The 27,762-nt window shown below is 43.5% G+C and overlaps 3 protein-coding genes across 3 annotated transcripts; all 3 read right to left on the bottom strand.

Moving 5' to 3' along the window:
• Positions 1 to 504: 504 nt before the first annotated feature.
• Positions 505 to 3,834, bottom strand: LOC131294655 (nose resistant to fluoxetine protein 6-like). The gene is made up of 11 exons (XM_058322700.1): positions 3,720 to 3,834; positions 3,504 to 3,646; positions 3,274 to 3,423; positions 2,759 to 2,924; positions 2,457 to 2,591; positions 2,183 to 2,379; positions 1,946 to 2,115; positions 1,520 to 1,882; positions 1,231 to 1,381; positions 838 to 1,170; positions 505 to 771 (listed from the first exon to the last, which is right to left on the bottom strand). The coding sequence occupies exons 1-11, from the start codon at positions 3,832 to 3,834 to the stop codon at positions 505 to 507; spliced, it is 2,190 nt and encodes a 729-aa protein (XP_058178683.1).
• Positions 3,835 to 8,263: 4,429 nt separating this feature from the next.
• Positions 8,264 to 13,189, bottom strand: LOC131294654 (nose resistant to fluoxetine protein 6). Its single transcript, XM_058322699.1, has 12 exons — positions 12,863 to 13,189; positions 12,539 to 12,743; positions 12,247 to 12,438; positions 11,848 to 12,050; positions 10,416 to 10,585; positions 10,168 to 10,336; positions 9,614 to 9,807; positions 9,329 to 9,479; positions 8,847 to 9,033; positions 8,611 to 8,753; positions 8,426 to 8,540; positions 8,264 to 8,361 (listed from the first exon to the last, which is right to left on the bottom strand). The coding sequence occupies exons 1-12, from the start codon at positions 13,187 to 13,189 to the stop codon at positions 8,264 to 8,266; spliced, it is 2,154 nt and encodes a 717-aa protein (XP_058178682.1).
• Positions 13,190 to 17,046: 3,857 nt separating this feature from the next.
• On the bottom strand, positions 17,047 to 24,529 carry LOC131282534 (probable beta-hexosaminidase fdl). The gene is made up of 5 exons (XM_058312030.1): positions 24,500 to 24,529; positions 21,131 to 21,408; positions 19,409 to 20,124; positions 19,185 to 19,341; positions 17,047 to 19,101 (listed from the first exon to the last, which is right to left on the bottom strand). Exons 1-5 carry the CDS (start codon positions 24,527 to 24,529, stop codon positions 17,937 to 17,939), a joined length of 2,346 nt encoding a protein of 781 aa, XP_058168013.1. The 3' UTR covers positions 17,047 to 17,936.
• Between the last annotated feature and the right edge of the window lie 3,233 nt (positions 24,530 to 27,762).

Here is a 27,762-nt window from a genome sequence, read left to right as displayed (position 1 = left end):
CACTGTATCTTATTCAAAAAATCAAAACGAGTGTTCATTGTGAAAACGACAATCATTTAACTTTGTTAAAAAATGCTCTAAAATTCATAGAAGCAATAAACCACTGGGCTTTTGGCAACGGAATAGAACTACAAATGTCTTGTATAAAGGCTTCAAATGAAGGATTGTAATTTAAAAACATTTATTTAATCACAGCGCGAATAAGTTCGACGAATATCTTTATTCAAATCAATTTATATGTATCAGTCTGGATATTTTATCCATGTTACTCTTACGATAAGTGCAAACCGTTCCGAAAATTGCAAACATAATCAATTGTTCATTGAAAATGGATAGGCAAGAGTTTTACAACCAGCAAAATTTAGTTCTTCGCCTCGAAAAATGCAACAATAAGAAGGCTATCGTACAAACTAATAAAACATTAGCATAGTGCTTAATTAAGCCGAACCTCGGATGGTATGTGACACCGATTGTTCTTAGTCTAGAGCATCCGAAAGATGACACTTATACCCTTCCTTCCTGGTGGTACATTGTTCCTGCAGCTGCTCCGACTCCGTACTCTGTCGCATGTCCGTTGCTCCCCAGCATCATGGCGCATAGTTCGGGTTTCACGTTGCCTGACTTGATGAACGTTTCTGGCAACCGCTGTTCCTTGCGGTTTCCGCCGTCAAGCAAAAGTTTGAAGATGACGTCGAATGGTTTCTCCACCACGACGTACGCTACCAGCGCGATGGCGTACGACAGCACAAACGTCGAGCAGTATGTGATAACCTGCAATAAAAAAGGAAAATTTTCCATTTATCCGATCATCCAGACTCAAAACAGTGGTATACTTACGGCCAGCTGTAGATTGACGCGCGTATCCTCCGCATAGTTGCCAAATACAACCCATAGGACCGACATCTGCACGATGTAGAAGCCAAAACCGAGCTTGGCCATTGCCCGACTCAGTCCATTTCCAGCGAACCATCGACGGACGGCCGATTGGGGATCTTGAAACGCCATCAGTAGAAAGGTTGATACAAACAATGCGGCGTAGGTCACCTTGTACGCTCCGCTTACGATCGCCATCCAGATGGAGGGTTTGCTGAAGTTTATCATGTTGTACAGTGGAGCTTGGAGTGCGAATACAACGGTCAGGATGCTTGTCACATTGAATACCATTCGCACCTGTAAAGAAACACAACAGTTAGGAGTTGTCATTTTGTGCTAACATAGTGAAAGCCATACCGTCCTAGGCCCAAGTGTAAGCTCTTTGCGCGCGATCTTATGGTACAGCAACCCGGCGATCATCCCGGCAAAGTAGCTGGTGCAATGTGTCTCTGTGGCCTGGTATGTTCGGGTGAAATACTCATCGTACCACAGCTGATATTCATTGCCTCTGTGAAGTAAGGAGAGATTATAGAAAACTGGAGTGTCAAACCTTTTTCACCTTTATAATCGAACATAGTTTATACCAGCTATCATTACATTCAGGTATAGCTATTTCCTGTAGGAAATTTACTCCGCACAAACTTACTTCGCAGCTATTGGCATCATACCATCGACGGCGTAAACGTACGTGTTCACCATCGGTAACAGAATCCCTAACAAGCCAAGTAATATGGATGTCCTGAAGGTAGCTTTCGGAAATCGCCATAGGAATGTCATCACCAGCAGACCCACGACGTACAGCTGGAAGTCAGCCGCCAGGTACCAGGTATGTATAAGGCATTGCTCCTCCGGCTGGTAGTAGTTGTTGATGAAGAGAAAATTGCTCCACCACTTCCTCCGGCATATCCGCCGAATGGTTGGTAGGCCTTTGTATGCTGCCGGTGTCGTCTGAAGCGTGTCGTAGTGGGACACGGAGAACAGCATCAGCACCGCATAGACTGGGAGTGATCTGAAGAAAGTAAAGATGGCGCGTTGCAAAGAGGTTTATTAAATGCGGAACAATGTACATTACCTCAAGTAGCGATTGACAAGTCCCTTCCAAAGAATGCTCATATGGAACGCTCGCTTTTCCGCGTACTGAAGGAACTGTACCGCCATCAGAAGTCCACTGATAGCGAAGAATTGATCCACCTGAGCCGGCACCATGGAGAAGAACATTTGATTCGGAAGGAGCCCCGCGTACTGGAAGAAATCCATGTAATACAGTTCCCTGGAGGTTTGCTCCAACTCAATTTAACTGGATACGAACCTGCTCCATCGCCATCGGATTCTGGGAAGTGAACATATACAATCCAATAAGCACATGTGTGAGCAGGATTAGGCTCATCGCTATGACCCGTATCTGATCGAGAAAGTCGAAATCCCGTTGGTACTGGCAGCGCATCGAGTTGTAGGTGAGCTTGGCCCAGTTTCGTCGGATCGAGAAGGCAGTGGCCAGGGTTGAGACTATGATGAGGAAAAGCAGTAGACCATCAGTATCCGGCAACTCCTCTCGAATGTCTGATAGAAGGAGCATAACATACCGCGTCCTGTCAAAGGTTTGCAATAGTGATCTTCACTGTTGGAAACCCGCGCAAGCCAACTATCGTAGTACTGGGAGCAGACGGTGAGTATGAAGAGCGTTACAAGGAGCACGGTGAACAACACATCCAAGGCATCTGTGCAAGAAACACAACAGAATTTGACTTTTTCGCCTTTATCTGGTTTAGCCTCTCGAGAAATGTCTAGATCGAGCGGAGTTCAACCTCATTGTACATTGACAAAGTTCCAAGGGTTTGAACACTTTACATCATGATGATTTGTATGATCATTTTCGACTACTTACCTAATGGCGTAGTAAGAGTTACGTTTGTTCTACACTCTTCTATCCATGTGTATCCACTCAGGTTGTAATTGGATCGCAGGTCATAGTTCTGGCAAATGTTGATCAATCGATCGTATTTCTGGCGATATTCTGTTGCATTCGGTAGGATCCATTCAGAGATGGCGTACTGAGAAAATTTTAAAAACACAATTAATCATTACCCTGTTTTGTGTTTACGTACAACTCAACTTTGTGTGTGTTATTTTATCAGTTTCCCAGTGTACTCCTGGATTTGAATTTCTAGTTTAACTACATAATGAGACAAGGTTACACGAGCCTATTGAAAAAGATGTTTTTGCATCACAATGCAATGTTTTCTGAGTGCTTGTGTTTGTTTGTTTTAAATGGTTGCATTTGATACGCATCTGTATGCGGTTTTATAAAAAATTGCGACATGAGGCGTAGATGAAAATGAAACACCAAACTTCGTAAAATAAATACACAAATTCAACAAACCAACCTCAAACTTCACTTACTCTTTTTGACACATTGAACTTTGGCACGTAGTACTTTTCGGTCAACACGCCGGAATCTTCTAACTGCTTCACCAAACTGAAACATTTCTCCAGACAAACTCCTCTCGTAAGCACGTCGTGATTGTATTGGAAGGCATACCGGGAGTATTTCTGAAAATTTTCAACCAAAAAGCGAGAAACTTTGTCACATAGATCACAAACAAACTGCTTTCACTTCCATATTCCTTTACTTCAATCAGTCGCCATATTTCCGACCGGCTATCCGGCTTGATCACCACCTTCGTCGCGCAGTACACTCCATCCGGACGGTTGTGGAGGCAGCTCTCGAAGCTATCATACACATGAAGTGGCGGCATTAGCCAATATTCACTGGCTGTAAAGGAAAACGGACATCACACGGTTAAGGTAGCCACTCGCTTCTACTAGCCACTGCCACCTTCACTCACTGTTGTAACCGAAAAGGACATCGAACGCCCCGACACCGGAAGCAAGCATCAACGCTGTGCACAGGGTGATCACTCCACCAGCAGGCCTCCATAGCGCGAACCGTGGAAAACTCATGATGCACTTCGATCGCTCCTTCACGATGGCGATCGCACGCGACTCACCACTCGGAACGGATGTCGAAAGACTTTTGAAGGCCCATTCGACATCTGCCCCTTGCGAAACCGCAGGTATCACAATCAAAGGAACTGCATCGACACCAGTTCCTCATAAAAGTAACTCGCGCAAGGAGAAGGACGCATCCAGTCATGCCGGTTCTGTGCGTCCTTTCGCCATTCTAGTAATCGCTGGTGCTGATGGTGGAGATAGTTCGATGTTTCTATTTTTTTCCCACAGCATCTGGAAATTGTCTCCAGGTGAAAATACGCGCGAATAACTGGGTTTTTCTAAGGATTCAAAAACGGCTATTCAAATTATTTATCGGTTATCGACTGGGTAATTCTCTAGACCAGTGAAGTCAAACTCGTTTGACCTCGCGGGCCACATTTCGCTCCAAAATAGGTTCGCGGGCTAAAACGTTAAATTGATTGGATTGATGAAAATATGTTCTTATCAGTGTGGTTTGATCCAAGCAGTCAATCGTGTTTAACACCTTCAAATTTTTAAAATATTATATTACTTCTTATAAAATTTACAATTTTCAGTAAAAGTTAAATTTTCTTTAACACTATTTTGCATTTTTAAAGATTTAAAAAAAAATGTGATTGTGCATTATTACTACAGCTTGTTGGAGAAACAAACTTTGTGTATAAACCCTATGTGTCAGTTTGACACATTTGTCAATACTGAAATACATTATGAATTCATTCTGTGTTCTACCGCCAACGAAACCACACGTGTTTTTCATTACGATATCACTTTAGGTTATGGTCCCAGTGTAACAAAATGGAGGATGAGAAAAATGATCGTTTTCTGCTCCCATTGTTTAATGGCTCTAATTACAATGCCTGGAAATTCCGTATGCGTGTGTTATTGGAAGAGCGTGATCTTTTAACGTGTGTAGAAACAGAATCGGCGGATATCGAGGAGCTGCGTGATGCTCCTGGTGATACAGCAGAGAAAAGTAGAGAAAAGGCTATGGCGCGCGAGAAAAGGATTAAAATGGACAAAAAGTGCAAAAGCTTGTTGGTGTCAAGGATACACGATTCCCAGCTGGAATATGTACAGGATAAACCTACACCAAAAGCTATTTGGGACGCTTTGTCTCGCATTTTCGAGCGGAAAAGTATCGCCAGCCGAATGCACCTCAAGCGACGAATGCTCTCATTGCGTTTTGAGAGCGGAACACTGCAGGATCATTTCCTAGTATTTGATCGCTTAGTGCGGGAATACCGTGCAACAGGGGCAGTGATCGAGGACTTGGATGTAGTTTGCCACTTACTTTTGACTCTTGGATCCGCGTACTCAACGGTAGTGACCGCGTTGGAAACCATGCCCGAAGAGAACCTGAATCTAGAATTCGTAAAATGTCGTCTGTTGGACGAAGAGATTAAACAACGAGGCTCAGGTATGGAACCGGCTTTAGTTGAAAGCGGATCACCGGCTTTTGTGAGTACGAAGAAAGTGTTTAAGACGAAGAAAATGTTCAAGTGCTACGGGTGCCAACAAGAAGGCCACAAACTTTCAAAATGTCCCAATAGAAAGCCAAAGGCGAATTTGGCAAGCAACGGCAGTGTTTCGTTCGTCAGTTTGGTCAGTAGCAATGAGTTATTGGAAAAACAGGAGAAGGTGCAATGGGTTATTGATTCGGGGTGTTCAGACCACCTAGTGAAAGACAAAGGTCTTTTTGAATCATTGTCTCCGTTACCAGTTCCTATAAGAATAGCAGTTGCAAAAGATGGCGCGTCGATCGAAGCTCGGCACATTGGAACAATACGGCTCGTTTCAATAGTAAATGGTGTGTGTATTCCGTGTACGGTAAACGACGTTCTTTTTGTTCCCGCACTACGCTTCAATCTGTTCTCGGTATTGAAAGTTGAACAGAAAGGTATGAAAGTAGTGTTCGAGGATGGAAAAGTGTGCATATGGAAAGACACAAGGCTTGTTGCCACAGGTTCGCGTCGGGGACAGCTGTATGAACTGGATGCAGTCAGTGAAAAATGCAATGAAAAGAAATCTTTGGTGGCATGCGGACGAATCACGAAAAACCTTGATTTGTGGCATCGTAGGTTTGGTCATGTGAATAATCGAACACTAGAAAAGTTGATTAGACATAATTTTGTGAAAGGCCTAGATTCTGTGAAGTGTGACGATTCGGATAAAATTACTACCGTGTGTGAAACGTGCGTAATGAGTAAACAGACTCGTCAACCTTTTACAACATACGAAGGAAAACGCTCAACACGTATACTGGAAATGATCCACTCGGATGTATGCGGACCAATTACACCAGTGGGTCCAAATGGTGAACGTTATTTCGTGACGTTTATTGACGACTGGAGTCATTTTGTCATGGTTTACCCCATGAAACGTAAGGATGAGGTGTTTGAACTTTTTGTAAAATATGAGGCGTTAGTGACAGCAAAATTCTCTACAAGAATATCGCGTTTAAGGTGTGATAATGGAGGAGAATTTAAAAACCGCCATTTTGAAGCTTTTTGTCGTCGGCAAGGAATTCAAATAGAGTACACAATACCATACACCCCACAACAAAATGGCACTAGTGAAAGAATGAATCGCACACTTGTAGAGCGAGCTAGGGCAATGTTGGAAGGTGCAAAGATCGACAAATGTTTTTGGGTACAAGCGGTCGAAACAGCAGGATATGTGGTTAATCGTTGTCCAACAAGAGCGAATGACGATGACAAAAGTCCAGCTGAGTTATGGGAAAGTACCAAACCTGATTTGTCTAAGTTGCGTGTTTTTGGCTGTCCGGCGTTCGTCCATATACCGAAAGAAAATCGCAAGAAGCTAGATGCTAAGGCATGGAAAGGCGTATTTGTCGGATACGCACCGGCAGGCTACAGAATATGGAATCCTGAACAGAAGTCCATCGTTGTAGCGCGAGATGTTGATTTTCTGGAAATGGAAACTCTGAAGAACGTCGAAAGGAGTGAGTGTTCCAGAAGCTACGATAACATTGATGTAGTTGTTTTAGATCAAGAGGAAGCAGAGCAAACAAATGAAGGCAATGATCATAACATAGAGGTTATGAATGATCAGGAGAGCACAGGAAGCGAAGGAAACTACGACACTGGTGAAGAGGAAATAATTGAAGGTGAAGAAAATTCTAATACCAGGCCTGTTCGAGAACGAAATGCTCCTGTGTGGCATAAAGATTATCAAGTTAATGCCAGTTTTGCTCTTAATGCTTTGTGCTATGTTGATAACATACCTGGATCAATATCTGAACTAAAGGAAAGAGACGATTGGATATTGTGGCAGCGGGCATTACAAGAAGAAAAGGATTCAGTGCGCATGAAACACGTGGATGTAAAGTATTTCTTTGTAAGAGACCTAGTAGAAAAGGGTACCATAAAGTTGCAGTATGTTCCAACAGTAGAACAGGAAGCGGATATATTGACAAAAGGTCTACCTGCACCAGCTTTCACGAGATTGCGTACATGTCTAGGATTGTCCGATTCTAAGGTTTGAGCGGGCGTTTTTGGGACTACAAGGTTTGAGCGGGCGTGTTGGAGAAACAAACTTTGTGTATAAACCCTATGTGTCAGTTTGACACATTTGTCAATACTGAAATACATTATGAATTCATTCTGTGTTCTACCGCCAACGAAACCACACGTGTTTTTCATTACGATATCACTTTACAGCTAACATATCTGTTATTTTATTTAGAATTCTCCGGTAGTTCATGACGTTTGTTTTGTATGAACACTATTTATTCGCTTGTCTCGAAAACCTGTGTGAAATCTTTGCTCTTGTCAACCGCAATATATCGGCGTGATGTGGATCAAAGTTGTATATCACTTTCTTATAGGAATTGTTGACATTGATGTTCGTTCAGTTCTCTTGCAATTCATTCAATTCAACAAAAAACATTTTGCCATTCAAACAATAGCTTATACTCAAAGATCCAAACTTTCGATGTATTGCTTCAAAGGGGTCGCGGGCCGGATCCGATGTGCTTGCGGGCCGCATGTGGCCTGTTTTTCTATAACAGCCGGATAAAGTGCCATAATATTGTTGTGACTTTGAACACGCTTTACTAGTCTGCTTTTCTAACCGCTCCGTTAACGGTTTATTGTTTGTCAACCTCAAGTTCGTCATACTTTCACCAGGTTGCCTATTTTGTCTTCAAATGCCTTGCTCGTTCCGGCGGCGGGTGTAAAGAGTAATTCATTAGAATTAAGTTTAAAGACTGAGAAAAATCACAATATAGTTGCGTCTGTATACATTTTATATAACAGCAAATTTTAATCTTCAATCAATTTGCCAAATTAGATAACGACTTGGTGCGTATAACTACGTTGATTTAAACAATATTGAACTGAGATAATGTACGCGTGAGTCTTGTATCACACGATGGTTACGTTTCCTCTCTCGTAGCTGGTTTTATTAAACCACTCTGTATTGCAGTTGGGTGTTCACGTTGCACTAGTTGTATTTCTTCTCGATAGACATTCTCTGTTGAGTTGATACAAAATTTGTCATAAAGTCGAGATAATATAAGTTCTGTCTAAAGCTTTACCTTGTTTGTTGGCGAATAGAATCTTCTGTACGTTGGAAAATGGCATTTCGATCAGCAGACACATCAGGCTGCCCATAATGTACGCCAGGATGAGGGTGGATGAGGTCGAAACCAGCTGTAACGAATATAAAACCCTTTAAACGTCGGCACGGAAATCAAACATCCCCTCCAACCCGTTGACTTACGATTCTCATATCGCTCACATAGATGGGCTGCCGAACGTTTCCCAACGTGACACGAATCACGAACAAATGACACAGGAACACGCAGTACGTCACCTTGCCCAGCGGTCGAAAGATGGGATTATTGAGCACGCCACGTATGAATCCTAAATTTGCGATATTTTGAAAAAAAAAAACAAATTATGTTCAGTACTGCCGTGTTTATGGTGTCGTGTTACGCACTCTCCCCTTCTACTCACCGCCAATGCCAAACGCGAGACCCACGAACAGGACACCGAACAACGCCCCCCAGAGATTCTTCGAAAGGGATGCATAAAGGGCAATCCAGATGGCCGGCTTCTCGAAGTCGTACGCATAAAATATGTAAGCCGACACGAGCAAACCGATTGCCACCGGTAGGGAAGCGTACCAAAGGATGCGAAACGTCTGTCGAGGGGTACAATGAAGCAAACAATAAAAAAACTCAGGAATAAAATAATGTTTATGCTTTATGCTTAGTAGGCTGGTTTTTCAATGAATGCCATAAAAGTTCAAACAGTGTGCCTTATTTCTCTTAAAACAGTATTATTAATTATTATGTAGCTTATTAGACATTAAAATGCTAAGTTAAACAGAAGTAAATAGGTCCAGTTCTAGCAAGAAATGCATCAATATAGAAAGATACGTTCACTTTTACGAGAGAAAATGCTACCGAAAATATTCCTCGTGCCAATTCACCTACTTTATGATGTGCCGCTTCAAAGTTCGCTCGTTTCAATTTATGATACACCAAACCAGCGATCAGACCCGCCAAATAGCTGCCGATGTTGGTGTGCGTCGGAATGTACATCTTGTGGTACATCGGATCGTACCAAAGCACGTACTTGAGGGCCCTTAAGGGACGGCAGAAAAAATGGAAAAAAAGGATAATAAATATATTGCCAATCGAAAACGGTTAGACTGATAATATTTATGGAAGAAAACTACATCCGCAACTGTGTGAATTCGTACTTGGAACGACACTTACTCCGGCCGTAACATAACGACTCCTTCGAAGCGATTGATGTACGTAACGAAGGCAGGAATAAGCATGCCCAACATGATGGCCAACGCAAACAGTGGCTTAAGGAGCCGAGGAAAGCGCCACGTGAGTCCAAGAAGAGTTAAACCAATAATGAAAAGTTGAAAGTCCGTCGCCAAGTACCAGGTTTGCTGGAGACACTGTAAATAGCAGGTTTAAAGCATACGTATTTCATGTGAGTTAAATGAATAAATAAACCCTTCCCGATAATAGCAATGAATTACGCAACAAGAATAGGTAATTTAAATAGACATTAAATGTTGTTTGACTAAAATTATAACTTCTATGATAACGCAACAAACGATTTTATCGTTAACAAATCACTAAACATAGCTAAACAAGCATACATTATAGCAAACCGTCAGGTAGTTTCATTATCGAACCATTAAGTGCAAAGTGTCGTATAACGACACAACAATGAGCTTGATAATGATTAGGGTAATTAGCACCGACCGCGTGCTGAGTACGGAAATGAAAGGGGGGTTGGAAATGGAACTTACTGGTTCCGATACGGTGAGATAGTTGTTTACGTAAAGCACGTTCGCCCACCAGTTCGACCGACAGAAGGTACGCTCCGTTTCGGCCACCCGCCTCCAGACCGGTCCATCCTGCAGCCGAATCAGCCAGGTCGCATCGAGAAGCAACATGAACGCGTACGCAGGAGTCAACCTTGACGCCAAACGGGAGGAAGCAGAAATGAGGAGTTTTCCTTTATACAAATTTATCAAACTGTTTTTCCCCCCAATACCTTAGAAACCGATAGGCAACACTCTGGAGAAAATCTCGCCAGCCAAACGTACGCTGTCGCTCTGCAAAGTCTACGAAATGCACCGCAAGGAGGAAACCGCTTATGGTAAAGTAAGTTTGGACCACCGTGATACCGTTGAAAATCAGCATCGTTACGATCCGACGATAGTTCTGAAACGATAGTTAAACAAATGAATCTCAATAACAATAAAAAAGATATGTTCAATTGATCGTTACTGTCACTTTTCTAGGCTCTAGAAGTGCCCGGAAATTGTCTTGGTTATGTTTCTGATCGACCTACGCGTCTTGTCTCTCAGAACCTACGTGATGGTTTCCAACCGCTCACAGTTCCTCACCAGCAGTTTGACTTGATCCCAAGTCGTCCGCCGATCGTAGATCTAAAGCTATTTTAAGACACATCGAATCTTCTGGGACTATCTCTGGTCTAAAGACTCCAGCGGCTTTTCCAAGGCTACGGTTAGCATATTTCGGTTCGTTTCCCAAATGCCGGGTTTGAATTCCTGTTCCCTTTGTCTGATTCAAGGCTGCCTGGAGTGACTTGAAGCGTTCGTACGCGGTTTTGTAGTTTACTTTAACATCTTTGGTTTTTTAAATGTTTATGGTAAACCTGTTCATGGCGCAGAATACTCTTGAAGTTCATTCACCTTGCTTAGTACTCGTGCCGCTTTTGGTGAGATCAGGATAATGTTGTCCGCAAGAGGCAGAAGGTCATTCAGGTGGTCCATTCTTTTGGGCTACCACGGTGGCCGCGGTTTAATTCCCGGTCGATCGATTTACCACCAGAAAATGAATGTAAAAATAGTACGAATCTTTATGCAGCATTCCCCTGCAGGAGAACTCCTCTTCAGGCCCCTGTGTTCTGGTCTGCTTTATTTCGTACAGGAGAATCAGGAAGAAGGCGACCGTTTTCGTCCTTGACTGGTTGCAATACGTGAAACCTGATCTCCTACATCACGATCCCCCGAAAACCAGTATCCTGATCTCCAGAAAACCAGTGCAGAGTTCCTCAACAAACTGGAAACTTTTATTGTTTTCCGTACAGCTCAAAAATATTCTGCATCTCGAATATGTGTAGCCTTTCATTTGTTGTTTTTATTCTGTTTCATAGTCGATTACAAGGCCTTCGTGGAGTTCAATATCTTTAGTGGAACAGGTTCTGCTTTAACGAAATTTAGTTTTCAAACAATTCCACTTGTCTACATATTCTTTTAGAATATGTCTGTACATATACATTGCATAATGAGCATGTAATAAACTCATATAAAATACGTCCAAAACGTCCAATACGTCCAAACATTACTATGAAATGGCGAAGCTGTTGGTCAATTTTGTGTCGTCAATTCGTTTACCATGAATTGCAATATTTATCTCTTTACTTTCAACGTCATTTGATCTCCCACGCAAATACTTACCAGTTCAACATACTGCGGATTAAGCAGGGGAAAAATGCAATTGAACAGCATCGAGTGCCCTGCTATCACCAGGTACATGACGAGAAAGCGCACCGATTGTATGAATCTCAAGTCCTTTGAACCTTTGGTTTTCCTTTTTTGTGCGCTTTCCGTCAGCAAATGCCAGTTCCGGGGAAGGGAGAATGCCACCAGCAAACAGGATACTGGCCATAATAGTGGATCGGGTAGAAAACATTTACAAAACAAAATGTAGTTTGCTAGAAACGAGTTTTCAATGAAGCTTCCCAAGGGGTGGGGTTAAAATAATTAACAATTCGATTAATATAAATGTCCTTGCGTTTGGCTGGTTACATCTCCCAAGGGAAACGTTATCGAATCAAATATTCTCGTCACACTTACGCCCACCCGCACCGGGTCGTCCGAATCCGGAGCGATAGTAATCCATCATTCCATTATTGTCCGTGGCGTTACCGTTGCGAGCCGGCGATGAGGTTCTTGTGCTTCGATAGCGCCTACAATCGTACACGGTCGAGGCCAGCGACAGGACGAGAAGCACGCCCAGCACTGCCAAGAACACGATGTCGGGAGCATCTAGGAAAAAAGAGGGGAGCACGAGAATCACCACGAACGACGTGGGGTTAGGAACCGGTGATACATTTTTCATGCCATCCGCCGGAAGAATAATTGTCACCTAACGTCGCCAGGGAGGCTGCGGTTGTCGCTGGGTTCTGTTCCGTGTGCCGCGCAGGCCGGTTGGTGCTACAGTATTCCACCGTCGAGTAGGCCATCAGGGCGTATTGGCGTTTCAGCTCGTAATTGACACATTGATTCGCTAAGCGCCGGTAACGGTTGCGCCAATCGAGCGCGCCATCGAACGTGTTCGGATCGAACGTGATCTGAGCGCGAGCGGAAAGTGGGTCACGGTCGTGCGACATCGCCGGAGCGGATGAAAACGAAAAGTTAATAATTAATCGTTCGTTAGCACAACATTCGCACGGGATAGAACATGCCTCACCTTCTGCGAGTCGTTTGGCTCGAAGCGTGAAAGAAAGTATTTCATCTGCGTTCGACGATCGAACTTGTCCAGCAGCTGATGGCACCGGTTCATGCACAGTCCACGCTGCAACCGATCGTGCCGGAAGCTGCGCTTGTCGTCGGCGGAAAACTGCCGAATCACCGGCCAGATTGCAACGGTTTCGTTCGGCGCGATCCAGCTGTCCACCAGGCAGTAGGTGGCACCGTCGGGGAACTGCTCCAGGCAGCGATCGTAGTCGTCGTACAGGTAGAGCGGTGGCATCTGGTAGTAGGCCGTGACTGGGCGAAATGTCGTCCAGTTGCCCATGGGGAGTAAAAGGGGCGGGTTGCGTTAGGTTCAGGAGTGCAGCTATCGCAATTGCAATTAACTAACGATGGTTTGCAAGTTTTCGGAAAAAAACTGGCAATGCATCACGTGCTAGTAATTTATATTCTTGGATGACTCAAACTAGAATATTCTTCTAACTCACTTAATCGATATGGTATAAGAAAAAAACTTTTGAGAAAAATGGCTGCCTCAAAATGAGATAAAAAGTAAACACGATAATGTTATAGGTATTTGTTTCCAAAAATTATTTTGATTGTCGTTATTTTTAAAATATCACATCACCAAAATGGTTATCATAACAATACACCATATGTTTTATTTCGCAGGTAGTTTTTGATGAAATCATTATTCCACTTCTTATTTCACTTGAGCACAACTACTACTGCGTCCAAAAAGTAAGGTGACTTTGGTGCTCAAACTGAGCGCGTCAAAGGTATTGGTGAATTGTTAATTTTTTTTTTGTTGCTATATGTGTTTTTGATTTTTACAGCAAGTTTCATGTAAAAATATTCATCCGGATAGGAGATACGATTTATTTTGTGCGCTACTACACGTATGATCCTCGTTTGGCTAGTTTTTTGGTTCTGGCTTATTCCTGGCACGGTATTTATTCGATTGATTGATTGTTTTACAGCCTGAAGCATAGTTACAAGTCTCATCTACAGTAATAATGCACTTCGGCTTGTCAATTTAGACGGATAGCGCTGTTTCACCCACTTCAACGCAACGCCTTTTTTCAAAAAAATTCAACGATTTTGGTACCAGTCGAGTTCCAGGCCCAAAACCTCCTCTAAAATGGTATTTACTGATACTTCCGATATTTCAATATCATCAGTGAAGTCTCTAATCATCAATCGACGTTTATTTAACATTGATTCCTTAAAATTTTGAACGTGAGCTTCGTTGAATGAGGAATCGTTGAGGATGATGTGTCCCATGACTTCATTTTGGCCATTGTGGCCATGGCGGCCATTTTGGAATTCACTAAACTCCTCGCAAACATTTTTTTTCGACATTACTGCATCGCCAAAAGCTATGTCAACGAATTTGCAGCTAAAAATTAGTTACGAATACAAAGTTTTAAGCAAATTCTTTGCTCCCCAAATGTGGCCAGCGATGAAAAACGAGGGTCATACGTGTAGTAGGCCACAAAAAAATCATATCTCCTATCCTGATGAATATTTTTACATGAAATTTGATGAAGAAGTCAAAAACACATATTTCAACAATAAAAAAAAAACAATCCGCCAATACCTTGGACGCACACAGTTTGCGTACCAAAGTCACCTTACTTTTTGGACACAGTAGTATATATATTTTTTATTTGCCTAAATGTCATTCAAAATTTCGAAAGCGAACACTATAGCAAATGCCATTCCATGTTCTCCTTCAAATATCCTACAATAAAATACCTAGGCAAGATTCATTTTATGTAATTTCAAGAACTTACGGTTAAACTTGCCATCTTTTGCACACAAACTCCCATTGTTGGCACCACTAACGGAAACCACCACAAACATAAACCGAAGAATACGCATGGCTAACTTCAAATCAGGATCAAATGCTTCCGACAGAAACGGTTAACACCGTCGGCACTAAACTGATCTTCGGAGATAACTGAACACAAACGCGAATTTCTTGTGCGCATCCAGTACCGTAATGTGGGAAAGGAATGAAAATGCATTCTCTGTACACCCTCTCTTTAATGACCTGCCTGCTAATTGTCCAGATTCGGCTTTCCCAGCACGAACTGCACCATCATTTCGATGCGTCGAACAATTTTGCACCGTTCAGGGTAAGTATAATTTTCCAGTGTGGAACCCAATCCATAATTAAAGATGGATTCCTTGAACGGATGCAAAAAAACCGTCATAGAATCGGCGGGGAAAATGTTTGTTTGCAAAAAAACAAACCCAACCCTACTCCAACTGAATGATTGCCTTTGCTATGCTAAGGCTTTGCGAAAAAAAAGAATACTATTGTTGGCGTATACCATATTAGGATTATGCGGTTGAGGTATACAACGTTGAGGCTGAATCTTTTATATCCATCGATTTATTGCTCCTCGAAATAGATTTTTACCCATCCTCAAGCCACGTGTTTGGCGTTGTGTTGTGATTGAGACCTCGAAGGGACCAATTTATTTCTATATGGAACCTAGAACCAGAATAGAGCAATGTTGTCATCGGGCATCAGTGGGCTGGTGTGCAGCCAAACCTTCAAAATGAATCCAAAAGCAGGATCCAGGACCTACTGATTGAAATTAATTTTTAAATTTGTCCTATGACGACTTTACCGGATGAAACATATAATTACCATGCGTAAGACAAGTAAATACACTCGGACGACAATTTTCCTTATGACCATCAAAAGGTTTTTTTGTGGCTTTTTCTTTATTTCGCTACCAAATAAGAGACAAACGAAAATGTAGTATTTTTGACAAATACGTATAAATATCTTAGCATTGCCATGTGTGCCAGCTTCGTACCAAAGTAACTCTTTCAGTTTTTTTTATTTTACTTTTAAATTTCATGCGGTGCTACCTAATTAATCTAATCGCGTGAGGGCAGCTTATATCCGCACAGGATGGAAGAAAACCGGGTTCTCTTATGCATATGCACATTGTACTCACAGTTCAAACTAGCAAAACTAACACGCTACGTAGAAAATAACACAAGAAACACATCCTTACGCACTAACCTTCCTTTCCTGTCTGGAAGTAACAAGCAATAGACTACGCTGCCGGAAAAAGAAGACATGCTTGCGATGAGAACGTCACCCACGTTCACCCAGTGTTATTTGATTATACTTTTTTCAAACTTTCAATAACAAAATTCTTCTAACCGTGGAGTGGTCTAGATACAATGAGTAGTTTCAACTGCTTTCCGGGGGGGTTTCATTTGATTTTAAATATTTCTTAACTGCGTAAACTTTGCCCATCGTTTGTTAGCTGCATAATTTACTACATTAAACTCAATCAACCCAGAGAGAAGCGATGTCGTCATATGTTATGGTCATATCCCATCCTCGGAAGGAATCATTCCCTTGTCTAGTTTCTCTTCTATCGCAACTTATATTTATCAAAACTTTCAGAATTAATCTCAGGTTAACTTTGCAAACTGTCTACGGAATAACGGACGTGCAAGTGGCGTTTGTAATCGCAAAAATTTTACCCAATTGTGTAGGATGTGGAACTAGGAACATCTCGTTTCGCATTGCATCCGGAGAGGGGGGAAAAGACTCTGTTTACTATTTACAATATCTGCGCTCCTTTACCGGTGAAGCCAATCCAGCCAGTTTGGTCGGTTGAAAAGAAAGAGTGTATTTCCTCTTTACTTAAAGTGCACTTGTCCAAATAGTGTAGGCGAACGGTCGGTGTTCAATCTACGTGCTACACAATACGAAACCATATGGGCTGGTATTCGTCAATGGCATCGTTTGGAAAGGTAGAACAAAAACAACGAAATAAAGAAACATGAAGTGCAGCTTCCACGTTGGGAAGCAGCATTTAAACAAAACATCTTATAGGTATGAAATCGTTGGCAGGTATACGAGTTGCTTGAAATAAGCCTTCCTTCCACACCGAATACTAAATATCTCAAACACTTCACGTTTCGCTAAGCTCGTTTTTCACCTACCGTAGATCGTTTTGCCTCGTACCCCAGCCGGAACAGGTTAATGATTGCACGTAACAGTGAAATATACTCTTCCATGCTAGTCGCAAACCTATTTTACTGTTAAACCGAAAGCTTCTTACTTGATCGAGACTTTAAATATGGTTAAACTATTAATGCAAAACGGCGTTACGTTTGTATTGTTTTAAGTACAGGGTCAAATCTACCACATTGGGCCCATTTTCAACCATTTCCAGTCACGCCATTTATTTTTAATGTGTAAAAAAGTCAACACTAGGGGAAGAAAAGAGGAAAACGTTATTTTAACCAAAAACCATGGTATATAACCTAGAACCTACATTGAGAACTACAACCATTGTCACTGAATTCGGGCAGCCCGTGAGTACCATTTTTGTATGGGTGAGCGGCTTTTGTAAGTGTTGTTGGTGAATGGTTTTTGTTTTACTCTTTCTGAGACGAAAAGTACTAAATGTTTGTAAAGATTTTTGTTTTCTCTAAACTAAAACATAACTCATTCGGCCACTTCGACAGTTGGCGAACGATTGTCCTCCTTACTGGTCGTTCTGCACAAGGTTGTGGCTTTAATGTCTACCTTTGAAACCTCCGGATTAATAAGCTACCGTTTGCCGGGTAGTGTCCTATTGGTTTACGTTTTACAAACTATTTACAACCGTTTACCGTTTGACTCCTCTTTTCAGCTGTGTGAGTGTGTGTGTATCGTTCATACATACATATCTAGCAACAAATAAATAGGACCAGAGCAATGGGTCCCTTTAGGATTATTGGTCGTAATTTATGATGAGTACATGCGCATGTCACAATTCTGGTTCCACCCAATCAGCCACCTATCACATAAAGCATAGGCTTTTTGTATCAGCCCCATTGTATCGCTCCTTTTGTCGGTTCCCTCTCCCCGCGCCGTCCAGAAAAAATGGGGAAAGAAAAACAAAACAACCATGATGCACCACGATTTCCCCGACCGCACAAGAACACAACTCGATGCGCCGGAGCCTTTGTTTCGCGCGGGTATCACAACCAACGGTGCCACACCTTGTCGTTCCCTGGTTCTAGTAGAACGGGTTGGCGTAATATCATACACATTCGTCCTGATTCTGCGCGCAGTACTTCGGGAAGATCGGTTCCGCCCGCAGCCCGAGCTCGAGCAGGTGGTTCCGGAACACCGACATCCGGTTGTACACCTCGAGCGGCACCGATTCGCTGTACCGCTCCTCGACCGGATCCGTCCAGAGCCGCTCGGCGAGGGCGGAAGCGCGCGGCCACAGTCGCGCATCCAGTATCGACTCGTCCACCTGTTCCGTCCAGAGGCACACCTCGCCGCCCAATATCTGGCGCATCTGCAGCGACGTTAGCTTCATTTCGTCCCACGGCCGGTGCTTGTACACCGTCTGCCAGTTGCGGTACGGTGAGCATGCTCCCTCGCCCGTGGTCCGCCAGCTACCGAACCCGCAGTCCAGGTACCAAGCGTCCACGTGCGATATCACCAAGCTGTAGCCGGCGTTGATGAGCTGGAAGTTCTCCGGCCACTTGCTCCCACCCCACACCTGCACGGCAAACGTGTTCTTCGAAAGACACGGTGCGTTCGTTAGCCCGCTTGACCACACGCCCGCCAGCTTGGGCGTAACGGTAGCGTTTTGGCCCCCACTCGCCAGCTGCAACCGATGGTACGCCTGCAGCATGAAGTCACACCAAAGCGTGCGCATGTCGGAGTCGTTGAAGTTTTGCTGCCAGCACTCCAGGTTCACCTCGTCTCCGCCGATGTGGAAGTAATCGAGCGGGCCGACCGCCTCGAGCAGTTCCGCGTACAAACTCTGCAGGATCGCGTACGTATGGTTGTTCTTCGGATTGAGCTGCCCGCACGGTGGCTCGCCGCAGTAGTTGTTCCACGGCTGCTGGTTGATGCACAGGCTCAGCTCACCGAGCCCGTGCTTCGGACCCCAGTCCCACCCGTTGCCGGCGTGCGCCGGTGCGTCAATCTCCGGGATGATTTGAACGCCACGCACCTTCGCGAACGCGGCCAGCTCGCGGACATCCTCCGGCGTGTACACCTCGCGCTCCGAGTACGCCCCGTAGCGGGCGAGCTGCGGATAGTGGCGTGAGACGAGCGGGAAACTCTGCGAATCGGTGATATGCCAGTGGAAGCGATTGAGCTTCGAGTGCGACATGCCGACGATCGTGCGCTTGATCGCGTCCACCGTGAAGTAGTGCCGGGACGTATCGAGCATAAGGCCACGGTAGCTAAAAGGAAAGCGGAAGAAAAAACCAATGGGAAATCAGTGTGGGTTCACATTGGAACGAGGAAGGGAACACGCGAAACTTACTTAAACTTTGGAACGTCTTCAATCGACGCCTTGTTGAGGATCTTCAGTGTTCGCTCCTCGTCGTCGAACCAGATCAGCTGCTGCAGTGTCGTGAGGCCATGCTTCGCTCCGAAGAATGTGTTGGCCGATATTTTCACCATCAACACTCGCGCCGAATCTAAATGGCAGAAACGGAAGAATTGTAGAGCTTTTGCGAGTATAATTTTCTTCAATCATCAACTTACGCGTCACCGTCATGTTGTAGCTTTCGTCCGTGTGCAGCGTGAGGAACGTTACGGACGACTTCTCGACGTGAATGTTCACCTCGAACGCGTCCACATCGTACCGCTTGTCGCTGACCAGCTTGAAGAAGTGAATCTTCCCCACACCGGCATCCGGAGTGCTGCTTCGCTTTCCAGCTTCCCCCCCTTCCGATGGCATTCGGGATGCGCCCGATTCGTTTTCTTCCGATCCCGCCCGCCTTTGCTGCTGCTGCTGCACTGTCAATGGCAGCAGCATGGACGGTACGGAGCTGGCCGGCACGGCGCCCTCGATCTCCTCCAGGGACGCCCCGTGCGCCACCATCATACCGCGCACTTCCGCCCGCATCACATCGTACGCGTCGCGGAGCAGCTGCTCGACCGCCGGGAAGTCGGTCACAATTTTCAACCGCACATCGGAAAGGCGGAAGCGGGACGTCTTGCTGCCGATCGAGGTGGACCCGGTCGGCTGCGGCCAGATGTTGATCGGCCCGCACGTCATCGTGCAGGTGAGGTAGGGAATTCGCTTGCCAGCGGCCGGATTGGTACTAGTGCTGCTGCTGCTACTTCCGGCGCCATGTGCTGGCGATTGCGGATGGTTGCTGCTGCTGCTTTCGAAATCCTCCTCGACGCCGTTCACGAAATGGTGACGCACGCACCGATTGTTGACACACTTGTACGTCCAGGTTCGCTCGATGGGGCTGCCGATGGGGGATGAGTGAAAGAGTTGAAGGAGGAGAGGACGTAAATATGTAATCGAATCGATAAGGTTCACCGACCAACGAGAACAAGAAAGTAACACACTCTGATTGATTTATCGAACTTGAATGTTTTTAGATTCGGAGCATCGGGTTGACGGAAAGGAATCTGAATAAAAGATGAAAAAAGCTATACCTTAGAAGGATGTCAAAGTAGAACCCACCATTTCTCATGAGTTTACAACATGCGCAATATGTCAAAACCGATTTAGTGCTTCATCAACATTCTAGATTTCAGTTAGAGTAGTAGGTATAATGTCACAAAAAGGCACTCTTTTTATCATAAAAATATTACTTAGTTGCTCAAGAAACAACCTATACACATATTATTGTTTAATAAAATAACGTGTGAGTCCTTTTAAGTCAAACCTTGAAATGTTATACTTCCCAGACAATGTGTTTATCGGGAAAATAAAAGAAAAGCCACCCTCCGTTGGCGACGGAGCCACCGCGTAAAATCGCCATTGAAAAGCTTTAATTGTACTTTATGGTTCCATTTCCGCTCATTAGCACCACATTTTATCGCCGTGCGGAATCGTTAGTCAGGTCCGTGAGTTTCGTGACGACCGGACCCGACGCCAGTTACACGGATCATAAAACCGCGCAAATGTTGATGATTATCTTTTTGAAAAGAAAAACAAACTCAATTCTCGACCAGCACCAGCAAAGTAATGGTTTACTCTTTACGGAATCGGGAGCGGGGTGCCCGACAAATGTACTCCATTCCGACGTTTTGACGTATGATTATAAGGTGACAAATTGGTTTGCTAAAAACAGGGGGTTTTAATAATTCACGTTGCAAGTACACTTAAGCACAGTCACGTTATCCTTCTGGATAATATTCGAGTTATTATTACATGTGCATATTTCCGCCTCAGCTTGGATGATATTAAAAAGTAATAAGTTAAAACTTGAATAGAAGGATGGGCAATTAAAAAAGCAAACTTACTATATCGGGATGGCACTACCACGTCCGTTGTCGCCGGCCGCAGGATTTCCGAAATTTCCTTCCACCACGTGCGAATTGTAAGCGGGCATCATAGAGGAAGGTTTGGCCGAATCGGAGCTATCATACCAGTACACCAGCAGGAAGAAGCTGCAAAATGCGGCCACGATCAGCACCGGCAGCGCCTTCCGCAGCGTCAATCCTGAGACGGTCATTTTCTTGAACAGATTTTTCAACACCGTCATGCGCAGGTTCCGAGTTTGGGATGCTGCCGACGAGCGCTGTAAGACAAGAGATAATCAAAAAATAAAGAAATTTTTATAGATCAATAGTTATCTAAGGTAGAGGTTGATCAACTTTGATATCGACCGCACATAAGAAGGCCAATATTATGATCTGAAAGGGAAAAAACATTCAATGAACCACTTTAAAGAATATTTCCATTACGCCTCTAATTTGTCTGTTATTTACCGATCGGGTTTAAAAATGCCGACCGCACATAATAAAGCCAATATTATGATCTGAAAATGAAAAAACATTCAATGAACCACTTTAAAGAATATTTCCATTACGCCTCTTATTTGTCTGTTATTTACCGATCGGGTTTAAAAATGCAAAAATCTGGGCCGATAAACTTCGTCATACGTAAAACATAAAACAATTCAGTTAAGTATTATGTTCGATAACAAAACCAAAAGATTTCGCCAACAAAGTGACAAGCAACCAGAAAAACACCTACCAAAATAACATGCATAGTCGCCTTCAATCTCTTTAAATTGGAACAATGTGTCATGCTCAAATCAATTTGTTCAATTCGTAGTCAATCAGTGCCCTGGGCGTTTGACAATTGAACGTATAAAATATGTCAATCAAAAACGCTCCTCGCATGCTATAAAACACACCGTGAGGGCTAGAATTCTGGATGGATCTCTTTTTTTGTCGCCCGAAAGCCGAGAGGGAATGAATATTTCAAGCCCGTGCCAAACTTTTTCCCGAAACTAAAAAGACGCAAATTAGATTAGGCCAGGCTCCGATGGGCGTGCTGCCATTCTTCATAGTTGCAATCGGAAGAACGACTAGTTGGTTTTGGCGACAAGGGAACGCCGGTTTGCCAGCATAGATTCACACAAACTTGTTGCAGTAGCTCGTGAGGGCGGATCATGAGAGTTAAATCAAAGTCGAAAACAAGCCTAAAAATAATGCTCTTTTGCAACTAAGTATTTTTCTTTAATGCAAATTTAAAATAATCATTGATGTTATAAAGTCTACAAAATAACATTTGAATTAGTGTTCTGCTTAATGAATCTTTTGGCGCGATTCATTCATATGAATCTTTCACCTAAGATTCATTCGGATGGATTCATGAATCTTTGCTTATTCGAATCTTCAAAGCTTAATGAATCTTTCGAAACCTTAATGAATCTTCATGAATCTTTCATGGATCTGTCACGAATCTTCCCGATTCTTTCATAGGCGTGGACAATGCGACCAAAAAAAAAACAGGTCCCTCAACCCATTTTTGGCTGGTGACTTTCCATCAGTTGGTGTGTCTTTAGGATTCATGAATCTCTCGACGAAAGATTCATTAATCCCTTATAAGGCAGAGATTCACTCAGATTTTTTAATCTGAATCAGATTTACACAACTCTAGTTTGAATATATTTTTTTGGAACCTGCATTTTAATACGTTAAAAAATTATCCTCCCCAAACCACCCTCCAGCCGGCTAATTATTATTAATTTATCATCCGCAAATCAGCCGACAAAGAACGCGAAAGTTTTGTCACAGTTACCAAAAGATTAAGACAACTTCATACGAGAGGAATGATTTATGCCTCGCCGCAACCCACAACTACCCAACGGCGGCGAAGAAGAAATCAGGTGGATATGTTGAGCCCGTTCTATCCCGCTTTTTTTTGCGACTGTGGAAGGTGAATCCATGGGGTGAGAAAAGTTTTCTGATTATAGCATATGAACTAATCAAATGGGATTGGGCGGTGGAAATGTGAATGAATGCTCACACGCGGTCAAGCTTCTATACGAGGTTGCTTGAGGGTGGGCGAGATGGAGGTTGGAACTAACTAGCGAGCGAGTTTGGTTCGAGTTTGGCCCACCCAAAAGAAAGTCAACAAACAAATGGATTGAAGGACCGTCTCGGGAAGAGGACTCTTTGCCGTGTTTCAAGCTGAGTGATTATTATTAGGGAAAGCCAAGGAAAAATCAAAATGAGGCAGGTGGCTCTAATGAGAAAAAGTCGTACGGCTCTTCGTTTCCTTTGGACCTTCGATGGTGGATTCCAGGGGGACCTTAAAGATAGTTTAGCATACGATTTTTTAAGGAAGCAACTTTATCCTAAAAAGGTGAAAGAATGAGAACTTGGGACGATATCTTTTACCTCAGTGTATAATTGATATGTTGCTTCCCTTCAGGCACGATCAAGGAAGCCGAAAGGTGTTGATTTATAAATTTAAAACCCGTATGAATTTCAATTTGTAAATTGTATTTACTAGGGTGGCGGAATGGAGGCACTAAGTGCAATTACCGGAAAATTGTGTTTTTTGTTTCTTCTCTTGCAAACTGCTCACTTCCTTTCTCTTTCTTAAGGGCCCCCGGCGAGGCAATCAACGCAAACAACGCTTCGACACAAGTGATCGAATGGACGGCAGAAACTTTCCCTTTTTTTTTCTTTCATTTGCTAAAGTCAAGATTCCGTTTTTTTTTTGCTCAATTCATCACCCAATTTGGCTTAAACACCCTGGAACGACGAAATTACATTGCGCCACCAAAGTCCGCGGAACGCCAAGATGGCATTGACGTTAGCAGTTCTTTTTTTTGTGGTACGTTTTGCCCCCTCCTTCGGCTAGCGAAAGTGACGCCATTCAAAGGCTAGTAATTAAATTTGCTTCAGTTGAGACCCGGAGCTGGAGAACGAGTGAGTGGCCAAAAATGGACGACCGGACGAGAAATAGCGAAAGTGTGGCGAATGACTGTAAGGGGTCGCGGTTCGCGGGAACGGGTTCAGCATCACCGTTGCGTAAAAGCTCTTCGGCCACTTCCGGGCCCCTGATTGTCAATGTCGTCGGCCCTCAAAGTGGTTTAAAGAAACGGAGTGAAGAACTTACAACGTTTGTTTTAATCAAAACAGAGTGTGGAAAAGTGAAGAAAAAAATCAATCTTTACAGTAAATGATGAATTGATGCAGCATTAGGCGATTGCTTTTGGTGTCACTAATTGAGTCCAGAAAAGAAAAGAGGAAATAAGAACTCGAAATGTGTCGTAAGTAGATACCGGGAAGCAGATATCTCTCCTTGATGATGCTACAAAAACAACGGGAATGTTGTCAACGAAAGCAATTAGTTAACTACACGCTTACCCTGCTATTGTAATCATGAGACAGTAACATGTTGTAATATGGTATCAACATCTATTCACAGTACCTGCAACGAGAAGATGATAATAAACTCATTAGTTATTGCTATCAATAAACGACTTATAATGGATATAACGTAGAATTTATTGACCAAGTTATTTAAAAAAAATAAATGCACACTCTCAATCATATTGTTCTATTTAGTTTCATAATAATACACGAAAAAAAAACAACAGCCAATGTTAAACCCGTAATCAGCGCCTTTAAATGTTCTGTTCTTGATTGGTAATGAGAATGTCATTAGTGTATCTTGTTTAGTGGAACTACAGGACAGCAAGGTCGTATTATTCATCTGGAGTATCAGGCACGGCCACCGCCAAGCGAAAACATCCTAGATAACCAGGGATTCTCAAACTAGTCCTCCGTGCCATCCACCAGTAAACGCTGGAACTAGTGCTGTGCTTTATGAATCTTTCATCTATGGTTTGTTTCGATTGTTTCAATTGAATCTGGGATTCAAATCTTAAAACATTGATGAATCTTTCACGAATCTCCATTATTTTTTCATTGAGGGATCTTTCCTTCTTTTGCATTTTTTGGAATTGACTTTTCTGCTCTTTGAACATTAATGAATCTTTGAGATTCGCGATCTCTCATTAAAAGATTCATGAATCTCAAAAACAAAGCAAATTTTAAATCAGAATAATGAATCTGAATCGGAATTACACAACTCTAGCTGGAACATAACATAAGGCTAACATCGAACAGAAACTTATACCCAAATTTGAATGCTTACTTTGAACGATGCATTTTACCTTCTCAGAATTATAGAATTAGTTCAGTGAAAATTATTTCGATGCAATTGGAAAAAGTTATATGTAATTTCTATCATCGATCAACTTAAATCCAAAACATTGTTTTATAAAACGAATTCTATTTTTTTCCTAACCCTGTGAAGAGTAAGTAGCATTACTGACGCCTCAAAGAACAGTTTGAGAATCACTGCTCCAAACCATCGGCTGTGCTGGTAAAGACAGCCGATTATTTCTTTCACTTTTTTGTCCCCACTAGCCTAATGCTTATGCCAAGATGCTTCAACCACAGCGGGGTTTGCCGTACACGAAAATCCTCCGCCAGTGAAACTAAAAAGAAAACGGAAAACTAGGGAAGAGGAAAAGAAAAACAATCCGCACAGCTTCCGAAACGTTCCGTTCGCCAATGTTAACGAGAAGAAAGGTGCATTTGTGTATCACCCGGTTTCTTTTAATATTTTTTTTTCTTTCTCTCCGTTCCAACAACCCGTGTCGCTCCGTTCTGACTGGCGTACGGTGTCGCGATGGTGGTAGAGTTATGCCCGGAATATTGTCCCCGGGCGGCAGAAGGCCGCCACCGGCAGAACGTTCGCCGTGTGTCACTGGCCCACTCTGCCGGTGAAATGAATTGCGAAATTTCAATCTATCTGAAATAATTGAATTGGAATTAGGTAGTAGATGTAGTAGAGCCAGGGTAGAACCGTGCGTCCGGCGTTCGGGGCCGTTGAGGTTTGCAGATTGCAGATTGTGATTTGTGGCAGCAGCTTCCGAAAATGCGAAGCGGAAGCTCCGTCGTCGCTGCTGACGGCGCCAAAAATGTAAAGAACAAACGTTCGGTTCTATTTCTGATTCTACTCCCACGCCACGTGGTTCGCATGCAAAGCGGCCAACGGGCGCCCCAAAAAAGGCCACTCGTTCGGAGGGATAGGAAGATAGGAAATTCACTCGCGAATGTGTTGAACGGTCCATCAACTTCCATCCATCCATCCATGACCATGAGACACGCTCCAGAGGCTGACCGCGAAGTTTCGTTGCGTGATTCATCCGGTTATCGGATTAGTTTGACCGCGTACCGGGACCTTGTTCCAGGCGCCGTTACATTGCAGGAGACATTTTTCATTCGATGTTATTCACATTAAACATGATTTACCGTTGCCGCGCAATGCTTCAAATTTTTCCATAACACTTGGAAAGGCCGTTAAAGTTTCCTTTTCCATCGGAAAGCGGCGGTAAAGGTATAATAAAGGTAAATAAAAGCAAAGAAAATTACAGCAGAACAACCCCAGTTTAAAACCAAAGTATGTAAAGTCTATTAAATGCTAGAGTGTGCACGATGTCAACGATCGACGTGTAGGAAATTTTTAGCTCAAGCGATATCTATAAATCCTTTTGCATTCTTGCTTTTCCAACCATTTCTAGAGCTCATCAACGGGAAAAATTCATTACGAGCAAGACATTAATATTTGCAATCACGGGACCACATAGACAAATTTAATTTCTTCCACCAGCAATCATTCCTTAAACAAAGCAATAAAATGCCATCCCGCAAGTGGACATAAACGGTGTAATATGATGTTTGTATGAGAACTTACCACCGCAAAATGGGAACATCGTTCAGTTCCGCATCGATCACGAGCAAACTATTTTAGTTCAAACCTTTAGCCCCCACGGAACTCCACGAGGAACTTCGATGGAAAGGACCGAAAATTAGCCGGTTGGGAAAGTGGGCGCAAAAAAAAAATTAACGTCCACCAAAAACACACACACCACCGAGTGTTGGGAGCGAAGACAGTATGGCAAACTAGCCGAACCGATACCGAGCGGCAAACTAACGGCAGCGCTGCTGCGTCAGTCAGCATCGACATCGACACTACCGCGGCGAGCATAACCCGAGCGACATAGCCCTAGCCCGCCCCGCACTAGTCCCCTACCCCCGCCCGGGAAGGGGGAGGTCATTATGTCACGAGGGGTAGCATAAAGGTGGTAAATAGTTCGCGGGAGGCTTAGGACGAGAGCGCGGTGGTTATAATTATTACCCGTCCAGTTTTTCTACTCGCTCCAGAAAGAAGAGGAAAAAAAACGGTTGGTATACAAATGACAACGGGGAAAAGTTGCCCACAATGGAGAAGGCACCTGGAAGCGGTAAGGGTTTGCAGGGAAGTAGGAAAAATTAGAATAAAGCAAACAAAAAAGGCACCCTCCAAAAGCACAACGGAGCAGAGTGGGTAGCAAAAGGGCCTCCAAAAGACGAGCCATAGGTTTGGGCGAGGAATGCACAAATCACACGATTCACGAGAAAATACATAGGAACAGGTACGGAGGCGGCCGGGTCCAGCCCGGAGCAAGGAAGGCAAACAAAGAAAAAACAAAGAAAAACAAAGCGAAACAGTGCGCGGGGGGAAAAAAAGGGAAAATCTTTTCGACGCTGAGTCTGACGTTCACTATTTCCTCGAC

The sequence above is a fragment of the Anopheles ziemanni genome, chromosome 2 (genome assembly GCF_943734765.1).
Source record: "Anopheles ziemanni chromosome 2, idAnoZiCoDA_A2_x.2, whole genome shotgun sequence".
NCBI classification, from domain to species: Eukaryota; Metazoa; Arthropoda; class Insecta; order Diptera; family Culicidae; genus Anopheles; species Anopheles ziemanni.
Note: the sequence above shows the minus strand (reverse complement) of the source record. Positions and strands in the feature narration are given on the sequence as shown.

What these genes read in the sequence shown, in the direction of transcription:
- LOC131294655 (XM_058322700.1), bottom strand. Translation starts at nt 3,834, where the DNA reads ATGAGTTTTCCACGGTTCGCGCTATGGAGGCCTGCTGGTGGAGTGATC. An exon ending in AAATATGGCGACTGATTGAA is followed by an intron (nt 3,424 to 3,503) that starts GTAAAGGAATAT and finishes GAAAATTTTCAG; the next exon opens with AAATACTCCCGGTATGCCTT. An exon ending in AGTTCAATGTGTCAAAAAGA is followed by an intron (nt 2,925 to 3,273) that starts GTAAGTGAAGTT and finishes AAATTTTCTCAG; the next exon opens with TACGCCATCTCTGAATGGAT.
- LOC131282534 (XM_058312030.1), bottom strand. Translation starts at nt 24,529, where the DNA reads ATGTTACTGTCTCATGATTACAATAGCAGG. An exon ending in GGTAGTGCCATCCCGATATA is followed by an intron (nt 20,125 to 21,130) that starts GTAAGTTTGCTT and finishes CCCCATCGGCAG; the next exon opens with CCCCATCGAGCGAACCTGGA. An exon ending in CTACAACATGACGGTGACGC is followed by an intron (nt 19,342 to 19,408) that starts GTAAGTTGATGA and finishes TCTGCCATTTAG; the next exon opens with ATTCGGCGCGAGTGTTGATG.
- LOC131294654 (XM_058322699.1), bottom strand. Translation starts at nt 13,189, where the DNA reads ATGGGCAACTGGACGACATTTCGCCCAGTCACGGCCTACTACCAGATG. An exon ending in GTCGTTATGTTACGGCCGGA is followed by an intron (nt 9,480 to 9,613) that starts GTAAGTGTCGTT and finishes CCGTCCCTTAAG; the next exon opens with GGCCCTCAAGTACGTGCTTT. An exon ending in TTGAAGCGGCACATCATAAA is followed by an intron (nt 9,034 to 9,328) that starts GTAGGTGAATTG and finishes ACCCCTCGACAG; the next exon opens with ACGTTTCGCATCCTTTGGTA.